This window comes from Lampetra planeri, chromosome 16, assembly GCF_965212315.1.
Source record: "Lampetra planeri chromosome 16, kcLamPlan1.2.h2, whole genome shotgun sequence".
Lineage (NCBI taxonomy): Eukaryota > Metazoa > Chordata > Hyperoartia > Petromyzontiformes > Petromyzontidae > Lampetra > Lampetra planeri.
Genome location: NC_136122.1, coordinates 7,175,390 through 7,187,408, shown reverse-complemented (window position 1 = coordinate 7,187,408; position 12,019 = coordinate 7,175,390). Strand labels below are relative to the sequence as shown.

Genomic DNA, 12,019 nt, shown 5'->3' with positions numbered 1-12,019 from the left:
GCTTGAATTTGAAGATAGTTTTTTTTTTTCTCTTGAACACATTTACCCTGTACACCCGTAACGTTAGGTTTCGTGGCATGCGCTCGTGCCACGATCGTATAGTTTGCATTGCTAGTGGAGCTCGCTGTGTAAGTGCAAGGCTATTTAAAGGGGTAATAGGCAAGGAAATTGGTGATTTTTTTCTTTCTTTCTCCTTTTACATTTCATAAATGTGTTTTTTTTATCAGTGTATAGGTCATTTGGTTCTCAAATATAGTGACTGGTATTCTAAACGTAATTGCTATTATTTTCATTCAAATTTCACAATCGCGACTGCCAGTGAGTGCCTCCTAATACACTAAGCCGATAATTTTCACTTGGTTACGACGAAGATTGCTCATGTCTACTCTATAGAAGAACAAAGTACCGTCAAATCAAAGTCACATCCGCACATCTCCTTGCTCAAATGAGCTCATCTCCATTAATGGCCCTGAGGCGTGGGTGGACATTCCTCATTCCTATGGGCGGGGCCAGTCTGTCCACGGAACAGCCCACGATACTACTGCAATGCAACAGCAATAATAAGTAGAAGAAGAATGCAGGCCAACTCTGCTCCTTTCCCATGAGAACATGTCCCTGCCTTGACAATTCAAGACGCGTTGACATGACACCCCTGAAGCAGTGAAACGTCAAACTGTTAGAGAGAGAGAGACACACACAGACAGAGACAGACAGGCGGAGACCGAGAAATGAGACACCGAACGCCGACTCCAATGAAATCCTATCGCCATGAGATCCGCTTAATTGGCCCGGGTAATATGAATGGATGGTTGAAATTTAAATGTAAAGTGCCCTTTTTAACCAGGGTGTATGGCCTGCAACGACAACCTGGGAACGCACTACTGTGCAATGAACGCCAAGGAGGTAATAAATACGTGGTAATCTTTGCGGTGTTTAATTGTGGTTCGCGCGGCAATGTTATCGGGCGTCAGGGCAGTTGGGCCAGGGGGTAAAAATGCCTGTTTTAAAAATAAGCCGCACTCGGATAAGTCACCTTTAGACTTCGCGCAGTGAACCTGCACGCTAGGAATGAATCCTTTTTATTCCTTAACGTCTATGCGGATTTATTTTGTTATGATCCTGAGAGATTCCTGTAAACAATCCATATCATTTAGAACAATACTTATAAATGTATAAGATTATTAGAAATTGTTTCATAGCTCCACATAAAACAAAACATTATTTTTAGTCCACTGACTTTACAGGCCCTGTATTTCACGCGATTAGTTTTTATGCAACATTATTACTAAAATGAAACATGTTTTTACATTATCAGATATTTTTGCTGCCGTTTATCCAACGGTCGATAAAATGGTACCACGTTGTGGAAATCCGAAAGCAGTCCTCGAATGGAGAGACTCCCTCTCAGCAATAGGAACAAGGAATTTCCACCATTGCCTCAAGTCTGCCAACAGATATGAGCGCTAACCCATTACTCCTTTGGGCAGGGAGACACTGACTGTTTAATGTATTGTCTTTTTCTCTTGTTAAAAAAAAACGTTCTATTTTTTTTAATCGTGGGTAAGTCTAGCCCTTTCGCACGGTTTTAAAAAACCAACTCTCTTTACATTTAGGAAACTATGTCTTTAACAAGGTCACGTAGTTTAGAGGCCTGTCTCCTGTCCCCATATCAGAAAATGAGATCAGCGCGAGGTGTCTTGACAGCTGTGCTTTTTTTTCTGTGGTGAATGCACCTCCGGCGCCAAGCCCCTGCGAAGGGATTTTTTTGCCGTGTTGGGCTTCCGTTGCGGAAGGCAGAGAATAAAAGAAAGACTGGTGTTGTGGGTATCAAGCGAAGAATAAGCAAAAATATAAATGGTCTGAAACCATTCTTTGTCTCCCCACCGCGCCTACCCCTCCCCGTCACTGCTGCTTTCCGTAAATCATGCATGGCTGGATCTAAATGGAGTTTAAACGGATGGGAAGAAAATGTACTATCTTTTTGTCCATCTGCGGAATATAAACATTGCACGATATATTCTTTGTGTCTCTCCGCTCGCCGAATTGAACTGTGATCCGGAGCCTCCAGTGCGCGCACAAGGAAGAGAGAGCTGTCCTTTGCTCCGGTTCACCGATCTTGTCCGCACCCCCCCCCCCAGCCTCATGGGGTTACTTTTAAAGAAACAACTCCTCTTGAATTCCACGGACCGGCAAACTCCTCTTGTGCTGACCACACCCGAAACGTTTGTTTCGCCCGTTTCCCACGAAACGTCGGTTATTGTGTTTACAAATTGTAAACGCAATTATCTGGACGCTCGTTTACGTCATCGACGTTTACTTTAATGTTTTAAGGTTTAAAAATACTCTTGAATGGTATTTTTATTTTAGGTTTGTTTTTTGGGAAGGAACATTCAACATTTTGCAGCCAAAATACTAAACCAAAAATGCAGTCGGTGTCTTAGAGTACTCAAATGTACGTTATGCTCATTTGGCAGTTGGGCCAGTGATGGCAACGCCACATTTTTATGGCAGGGCTCGTCTTTCCACAGAAACAAACGCCATTAAATTTAGATTTAAAGCTTTCGTGACTGCAGGGATTCATATTTTTGGTTATTTCGGTAAAGTCACGTAAAAGGTGAAACAATAAAATAATAAAAATGTAAAACATTAAAATTCTCGACTGCAGTCGAAACGTCGTGAGAATTTTATTGTTTTATGTTTTTATTATTTTATTGTTTCCCTTCTACGTGACTTTACCGAAAGAACCAAGAATATTAACGCCATTAAATAAAAATTCAAAATTGTTCTTTGCTTATATCGACGGTGGAGGTAGCTGGATTCAGGGGCATTTAGCTCGCAGCACTAAGATTCTGCTGCGTATCCTGACTTCGGTCCTCTGTAGTTAAACTGGGCCTCCCATGGGTAGTTGGGTTTCTGGTTTCAACCCGATTACCAATGGCTGCACATATTTGTCAGTTTGCCCAATGACAAACACCTCCATAGCAATACACGTGAGAGACGGTGTTACCCAGTATGGATAGGAAGCAATTGAAGGGCCTTCTTCACCATTGTTCTCTAGCAGCATTTGTCTTGGCAGAAAACCCCTAATTTTGAAACGTGATTATCATCATCGTTAAGATACGCACAGGTTAAAAACAATGCTTCTTCATGTCTAGCCTTGAGGGGCCATTCATATTTTGTATTTGATTGAAACATCAGCAAGCACAAAAAACCGTGCCCTTTTTTGTCCTTTAAACATAACGAGCACTATGCCTCTTCTGAATAAAAGTAATGTTGAAACGCGTTTGCGCGTTCCGAGATTCGGCGGTGAACGGGACACCTCATCCTGCGACTTGCAGATGTTATGGAACAGGAAAGGGTTAATTGACCGAGCTCCCTCGCTCGCTCGCTCGCGCTCACTGGAGCATTTCTCCCCGCCGCTGTGACCGCAGGCGCCTGGACGCAAACCACATCTCGGAGCTGCCGGAGGTCGGGCTGGAGGAGCTGCGCCAGCTGCGCCACCTGTGGCTCGACGACAACGCGCTGACGGCCATCCCCGTGACACCGCTCAGCCGCCTGCCCTCGCTGCTGGCGCTCACGCTCGCCATGAACCACATCACGGCCGTGCCCGAGCGCGCCTTCGCCAACCTCACCAGCCTCGTCGTGCTGTGAGTCTTTCCCGACGCTTCCGTGCGCACGCGCTAGCTTCCCCCGCCCGCACAGTTCAGTTGCAAGTGGCGGTTGTGGCGGTGGTGGTGGATGCGGGGTTTGCTGGGTCATGCAGAGGACGGTGAATGCGTGTGCGGGAGTGGTGGTGTAGCAGTTCGCTGTGCTATGAACCAGGTGACACGAGCTCGAATCCTGTTCATGGCCCAACACCATTGACGATTGTCTGAACCGGTCCTGGGCCTCCCCTAGGTTGACTCGGCCTCAAATGAGTACTTGGTGCGATGTGTAAACATCCCCACTAGGAAGGCAAAGGTGGTCTGACATGATGCTGGCCTTATGTGGCGCACTAGCCTTGGTAGGTGCCCGCGAATAGCACTTGCCCCAACAGATTATATATGGAGGATCTTTGTCTTTTGGGAGCGATAGTGTAGTGGTTAGCACATGGCGCTAAAAGACTGAGGACCTGTGTTCGATTCCCGGTTGTGGATATCATCAGTTATGATTTATCTGAACTTTTCATAGACCTCCTCTAGGTTGACTCGGCCTTAAATGAGTACCTAGTATATAAACATCTGCACTAGGGAGACAAAGGTGGCTGTGTCGATCTTTTATAAGTACTCGGGAAAGGCATTGCCCAGACAGTCTGTCTTTGTGATGTTTTGCCACAGAAGTGCCCAGTACGGAGGTTTACTTTACTCTCTCTTAATCAACCCGTTATTCATTGTATAATCACTTGTATAATCACTTAACCAGGGCAACATTATGCTCACTTCTTCGTCACTGCTCCCAAATACACCACACTAGCACCAGCAGACACAGACACACAAGAGTTGCTCTGGTCTCTTAAGAGGAGAGAAAGATCTTGATGGTTCACTTGACTGGCCCTTTACATTGTTTTTTGACCGTCTTTTGCGTGTTTTTTCAAATGTTGTGCTTTTTTCCTATGTTTTTAAAAATCTCCTCCCACACGCACAGAAACCGTTCAGAGGCCATCGCCATAACACCACAAGTAGAACCCGTGTTGACTGCAATATATCTGGTGTTTGCCATATCATTGGTCACTCTAAAAAATCCCAAACGTTTTTAGGGTTCAGATTAGAGTTATTGCTCGGGGTTAAGACCCCTGAATTTAAAGCCCATGAGGTGGATGATATGGTAAAGACCCATGTTAGCACAGGCAATTATTCCATACCATAGTGGCTTTCGCACCGAGGAGTTAAAACTCAGGCCGGGCTGATTGAGCTTTTGGCTTAGACGGTTAAGCTGAAGGTAATAAATGTGTCAGGGGCGCACATGTGCGCTTATCTTACTCCATGTATAAAAAAATAGTCTGCCTAGTTAGACATTTAAAAGTCAGCCTGTGGCGAGTATTACTTACAGAAATTTTAAAATGGGTTCTTCAGAGTTGATGATAGGTGAAAAGCCTTGGGTCCCATGCGTTTATGTATAATTAAAGTAAGATCTCTTGAATGAGCTGTCACTCTTGAAAAGCTCTTCCCTGGTTTATGGGAAGCAGGATTTACATTGCTTGATGTAAGAATTTTTGCCTAGTGCATAAATTAAGCACATTTGTGTATGTGTGTGTCTTCTAGTGGGAAGTGGTACTGTAGTGGTTGGTGCACTGCGCTATGAACCCAGCGACCCGAGTTCTATTCCCGCTCATGGCCAACATCGCTAATGAGTAGCTGAGCTGGTCCTTGGCCTCTCGTAAGGTCGACTCAGCCCTAAATGAGTACTTGGTGTGGTGTGTAAACATTAGCGCCGGGGAAATAAAGGCGGTCGGGTATCCGTCCTCGCTGCACCCCACCTCACCCCTCTTGCACCATGCTGGCATTAATAGGTACACGCAAACAACACTTGCCCCACCTGACTATAAAAGCTACACAGGGGACTTTGTCTTTGTGTATTGAGGGCATCATAAGTTTACACGATTTAAGGCACATCCAGTAGCAGTGGTATTTCAGATACCCTTGAGGTGTGTAAACAGTTGATGTGCAACGGTAGGGATAACACTTAACCACACAGAAATAATCTTCCAGGTGCAGGGCTATTGATTGGAGGAAAATGTTGAATCATCTTGCGTAATGCGCCCCTTTTTCCCTAACCACAAAGACAAAGACACGCACATTTCAGCATTTGTCTTGCCTTGCAACACCAGAGTTTATTGCTGCTTGTGGGTTTGTTTAGGATACAGTGGGACGTGCACGGAACAACTCGGTACATAAACACCTGCACTGTCTGGCCTTTATCTCCACTGGGAGCAGGACCCAACTTTAACCCCTAACCTTAAGTGCTGTGATGCCATTGGCTGCCGGGTGTAGTTTTTCATGCCTGCATAATCTCCCACAGTTAATCTTTAACTCTGCACAAACACCCACAAATCGATAGCGTTGTTAAAGCCATGCTTATCCCACTATGCCTGAAATCCATTAAATAATAATAAACACGTTGCACACTTTGTAGAGGTTTTTGTGGATTTGTATGTTTTTTCCCCCCCAAATTGTCTGTCCTTCAAAAAATCTGGCATGCGGTTTGTCGTTTTGAATGTTTTTTTTGTTTCTCTATATTATTGCCGAGCGAAAAGAGAGTATTAATTTAATTGCTGCGTGCAGGTTTTTGTGGTTGTGTGATGTATTTCTGGGTTTGTGCTGTGTGTCTTCCACGATCTCGTCAATTCCATTTACCAACTTTAGAAATGTAAGGTTTTTTTTTCAATGAAGAGAAAGTATTTAAGTTTTAGTTTGAAGTTTATGTTGGATGAGTCTCATATTTGCAAGGGTTGACCTGGGTCACCAAGATGATAATAGCAAATAAATTATAGCACTAAATGGGCTAAATTAGAAAATTGTGCCGCATCTATACTGAATTTTTTATATTTTTTATAATTATTTCTTATCTAATTTTTTGTATTTTTTCAGACACCTTCACAACAACAAGATTCAGAGCTTGGATCCACACTGCTTTGAAGGACTTGATAACCTTGAGACCCTGTAAGTCACTGGAACCCCCGAAAACCTCTAATGCTACCAACCTTTTCCCGCTTTTCCAACAGAATTTTGTCAAAGAATAAATGAACACTTTGATATATTACACGCTTGTCTTTCTGTAGACGAGTGTTGGCCTTCACTGGCCTCAAATTCCTTTGCAATGAATGTTTGCCGACAACATTTTCGAGATTTACTGTCAGAAACCGATATTTCGTGCAAGCTGGTGTTGGCTGTAAATCAGCAGGCCGAGCTACTATTTTAAACAAAAATAAAAATGAAATGGACCGGTGTGGCCACTGTACAACAATGAAAGGTCAGGCAAAGGCAATAAATACAGAAGTGGTAATCATTAGAGTGATTTATTCTCGACGAAGTGGATAGTTTCTTTTGATCAAGACCGTTTACCGTGACAATCCGTCTCGTTTAAGTTGTCTGCTCGAAAGCCAAATCGTTATTACCACACGCACCAAAAATGTTTTCCCCCCATTACATTATGAGGATGTGGGGGGCGGGTGGCACCTCTAAGGAATAAGACTCGATTTGAAAAAACATGCTGAACAGAAAATAAGTATTTCACGAACTAAAAAGAAACAAGATTTTAAGTTTTTGTGACTGCAAGGATTCATACTCTGTTTTTTTCGGTAAAGTCACGTAGGTAAAACATTAGAATAAATTAGATCACGACGTTTCGGAGGCAACACAAGCTTCCAGTAATTTTGCTGTGACGGTTCCACCTGAAGACGGAAGCTTGTGTTGCCTTCGAAACGTCGTGATTTAATTTATTTTAATTTTTTACCTACGTGACTTTACCGAAAAAGCCAAAGGGTATAAAAAGAAACTGCACATTTTTTAATCGCACTGCCCTGAGGGACATTATTTGCTTGCCAACGTTTCTGGCAATGGCCCTTTTTCACAGCACAAGCCCTAGACGTTGCATCATTAACAATTTAACTCAATATTTGTATTTTACCAGGTAAGACCCCCACTGAGTTATGTAGCTATTTTTTCAGAAGTGACATGGCCACAAATGATAGCAGCTCAATTGAAGTGGCTTATCAAGTGGACATTTGTAGCAGCCAAATACTCTAAATAAATGTTTCTAAATGTGGTGGGGGGGGGGAAACCTGAGGCCCCGGATAAAAATCCACGCGACCACAGGGAGAACGTACAAACACCAAATATACAGGCGTCCGGGTCGGGATTGAACCCATGACCTCCTGCATACCAGGCGAGGTAGTTAACATCTCGCTATTGGGGCGCCCTTCACGCCACCGTGAAGGTCATTGTCTAAAAACACCACCTGTTGTGGAACGTTCCTTTTAAGACTAATATTTATGCGATCTAACCCAAACTCACATTCAGTGTTAAACTGAATGTGAGTTTGGACATGTGCACCACAGCTTACACAGTATGGCTCAGTAATTTGTTTATGCTGTTAAGGTAATTGATGTCAATGACTGCATTAAAATGGATGTGAAAGCACACACATTCGTGTGATAAACACATTAAAATATTTGATGTGTGTATACTTGTGGCAATTATTGAAGGTGAATTGGGATAAGAATGACGATAGAGGCATGTAAGAACAGGTCGGAGAGCTTTTGCGAATCTGAACTTGATAATGAAAAAGCAAAACTAGCAGTGTGTCTTGAGAAGAGTACACGGTACCTTCTGTGGCGTATGGATCAGAAACATGCGCACCGACAAATAAAGGAGAAGAAAAGCTGAAACTTTCGAAAAGAAGGCATGAATTAGTACATCTTAAGAGTTGCTGAAAGACAAAACGACAAACACATGGATCAGAGAGCACATTCATCCACTACAGATGATATTGCCTGTTAAGTAGAGTGGCTTAAGCACGGCACGCGTCGCTGTTGGGGTTACTGGATGACGGCTGTCGACTGACAGCGGAGCGGCAGCATAAGGAGGGAGTGCTCCCACGAGGATAGCCACCTGTGGAGATGAGATCAGCTCTTACGTCCAGGAACCAGATAGATTTTTGCATCGTGATACAGTGAGGGATGGTGACGATTAAGAGAGACCTTCATCCAGTAGTGGATGGATGATAATGAAGACATATGGGAGGGTGGGGTGGGTCAAGTACAAGGCATTGCCTTTGCCATGCGAGTGTTGATCAAACCGCACAAGAATTGCCGTCGCTCGTTAAATGTACCGGTTGAGGTATAGCTCAGAGCAAAGACTGTGATTCTTAGATTTATGGTGCGGTGCACTCGTCGCGACGGCGAACTACCATCATTCCTGCCAGTGAAACGTTCACGTGTCCGAGCCTTAACATGCCGGCACAGACGCATACGTGCACGCGCGCGTACTGCTTGCGTACCCCCCCCCCACCCCCGGTGAATATAAGCGCGTGCCGTAATGCGTGCGCGATACGCGGCATTAGCGAGCCATTCTTCACAAACGTCGAGCCTGCATCGCTTTAGAAAAATGCGATGGCTGTCGGTGAAAAATGGCTGCAACCCATGGAGAGAGGAAAGCATTTTGGGTTGAAGTATGTAGCAGGGGAGAGATGCATGGTGATGCTTGACAGCCAGGCAGCCAGGAAAAACATGTGCACTTCACCTGCAGGCTGCTGTCATCCATCAGCCTGTCACGCTGGTGTTTGCAGCTCCTACCCTTTGGGGTCTCTTAAACTTGTGAACCTTTGTAGTAGGAAAATCCGGGTATATAATTTTAATATACGTGTGTGTGTGTGCACAGACACGTACATGCTCACTGTAATCCTTATTAATCCTTCACATTTACATATCATTCCTTTACCGACCTGCAGTCTGTGTGAGATTCTGTCGTGAATGTTTGTAAATTTATTCTGAATCTCAGTCGGTTGAGCTGTTTCATACAAGATCAGTGTTTCTTGATGGTGCACTGTTTGTCTCTTTGCAAGGGAGATATTTGTCGTCTGAACTGTGTAAAATACGGTGACTTTAGTTGCCATGGTTTCTCTCGAAACATTCTGTGCCATCTAAAAAGGCTCTCCATTAGCAAAATTTAGCAAATCGAATTAAGTGAGAGATGGTTTGTGTTTACAAGCATATATATAAATCCGTGCGTTGTACAACCGAACATTTTAGTTGGGTTTACACGGTTTAAGGAAACAAACCAAGCGTTCAGGCAAAATAACATGAATTCAAATAAGCGTGTTGTAGCCCATAAAGATTTTCACGTGTGACAGAGACTATTTTAATGCCATTAAAATTGTTGCAGCGGGATTGTAAAACCCGTCTGTAAAATTCAGCCCCAGCTCTGTTCGTTTTCTGTTGGCCAAAGTAACATCTCGCCCCACTCAAATGTCACTTTCAGAGCGCCCAGTGATGGTTAGTAAGTTAGCCCAATCCGCACTAGTGGATTCCTATAATGAAATTCAAGCAAAGCTTTTATCGCCCCCCCGACAATGGTCCCTGTGTGACTTTGTGTTGCCATGCAGCCGGTCTGTGCCAAGCAGAGTGAGAAGTAAAATTATTGTTTTTTGTTAACGTGATTTTAAGTGTTCAGATTTCCAGATGGAAATTAACATTAATATAATGTTACAACTGTGGTCAGTTTCATGGGGGTTTCCAAATCGAATTAATATTGTGTTCGTATGACCTTTGTACTTTATACAAAAAGTTTGAATGCCACACGAACTGCAAGCTTGTTGTGTAACAATTTGTGGTTAAACATTTATTCTTAAGTGTGCTTTGCATGCATCGAATCGCACACATGAGAATCGATGTGTTCCTTTTTGATAAATGTTGCCTGCAAAGTGTTCACAAGATCACTTCAGCCAAAACTGGTGGCTACGTTCACCCACCGTGATTTAAAATCTGTCTCTTGAGTTAGATTGTGTAGGTATAATGTACATTTCAACTATAAAACTCTAACAAAATAAACCAATTATGAATCGTATTATTGGTCGTGAATATCTAGGTGTAGAATTGGCCACCGTGCTAAAGAATCGATTCTTATAAAATAATTTTCCCAAATTGTGATCCGTCGAATCGCAGGCACAGGTTGTGTGAATATGTACAGTGTAACTGTATGTAAATAATAATAATAATGACCATACGTGTTGTTTACGCAAGAATGTCTTTAGTTTAACGATTGTGCAGGCAAACGTTCAATAATGAATAATTATAATTAGAATAATCTGATTAAGTTATTGCACAGAAAGAATGGCTAACCTTATAAACATTGTCAGAGGGGGATTGGTGGTTTTTCAGTAAAGTTAAGTTAAATAATTCTTCACCTGTATATACAATTTGGCACCATATTTAAGCTTAACACATTTCAGCATTTTGAAGGTGGGAAATGATAATCGCATGAAGTGCTGAAAACATTGTACTTTGAAATAAGGAGTTAGGTCTAATGCGATGCAGTTCTACTTGTTGGCCATTGCTGTGTGCAGTGGGCAGTAGAAATCTTCTCAGCTTGGCGTATTGATGGTCAAAAGACCATGGGTCACAGTGTAGGGTCAGACGCCGGGGGAGGGTGGAGGGGGGAAGGTTGTCTATTGTGACCTCATTCCCCAGCTCTCACACTTGACCATTTGTTCGAGAGCAACGCTGGCCCCTAGTTTGGGAACCAACCCAGCGGGTAAGACACGTGGTCCCAAGTCCTCCTGATGCGGCAACCTCGTGTCATGGGAATGAGTGTAATGTTCACCCCGTCCCAATGACTCGTAAGTATGTTTATGCGCGTACAGGAATAGCAGTGGCTGGCTCTCGGGGGCTCTCTGCAAAAATTAAAAGTGCCGTATACAGGAACATTTTGTTTGTGTTCTAGCCAACGTGCACTTTATGGTTTTCTGTTTATGTGTTGACCATGATGGTGTTTATTGAATGAGCAAGCAGTTGGGTGTGTCTTCCTGTATAGGCTTTAACAAGCAATGCTTTTTTTATAAGAAGGCAAGCCTGCATTCCGCAATATAAAAAAGACAAATGTATTCCGCTCAGAAAGCCATGCCAGATCATTCCTCAACCTATTTAAAATGCATTACCGTTTTTTTGTGTCTTTCGCAGAGATTTAAACTACAACCTCTTGAAGGAATTTCCGTCTGCCATTCAGTCGCTTGGAAACCTCAAGGAGCTGTGAGTGTCACCTGTGTGTGTGTCTTGTGTGAGAACGGTGGCACATTTGTTGTACAATATGCTATGGTCTTGGCATTTTGGGTTCGATTCCCGGCCGTGGCTAACATTTGTCGAAGGTGATATCTGAATAAAGTCCTTGGCCTTCCTCCCGTAGATTGACTGAGGCTTATACAACGATCTAGTGCAGTTTGTAAACATCAGCACTCAGGAGACAAAGGTGGCCAGGTATGGTGCTGGTCACTATCCACCGCCTTGTTTTCTGCGCCAGCCTTGATAATAGTTGCCCAACAATGACTT

General features: G+C 43.4%; 1 protein-coding gene across 2 annotated transcripts in view; it reads left to right on the top strand.

Moving 5' to 3' along the window:
- Positions 1-12,019, top strand: part of LOC144722977 (leucine-rich repeat-containing G-protein coupled receptor 5-like) — a 96,605-nt gene that overhangs the window by 62,307 nt on the left and 22,279 nt on the right. For both annotated transcript variants that reach the window (XM_078601447.1, XM_078601448.1), the window contains 3 exons: positions 3,432-3,647; positions 6,567-6,638; positions 11,654-11,722. In XM_078601447.1, coding sequence (XP_078457573.1) covers positions 3,432-3,647; positions 6,567-6,638; positions 11,654-11,722 — 357 coding nt within the window. The remainder of the gene's footprint in view (positions 1-3,431; positions 3,648-6,566; positions 6,639-11,653; positions 11,723-12,019) is intronic.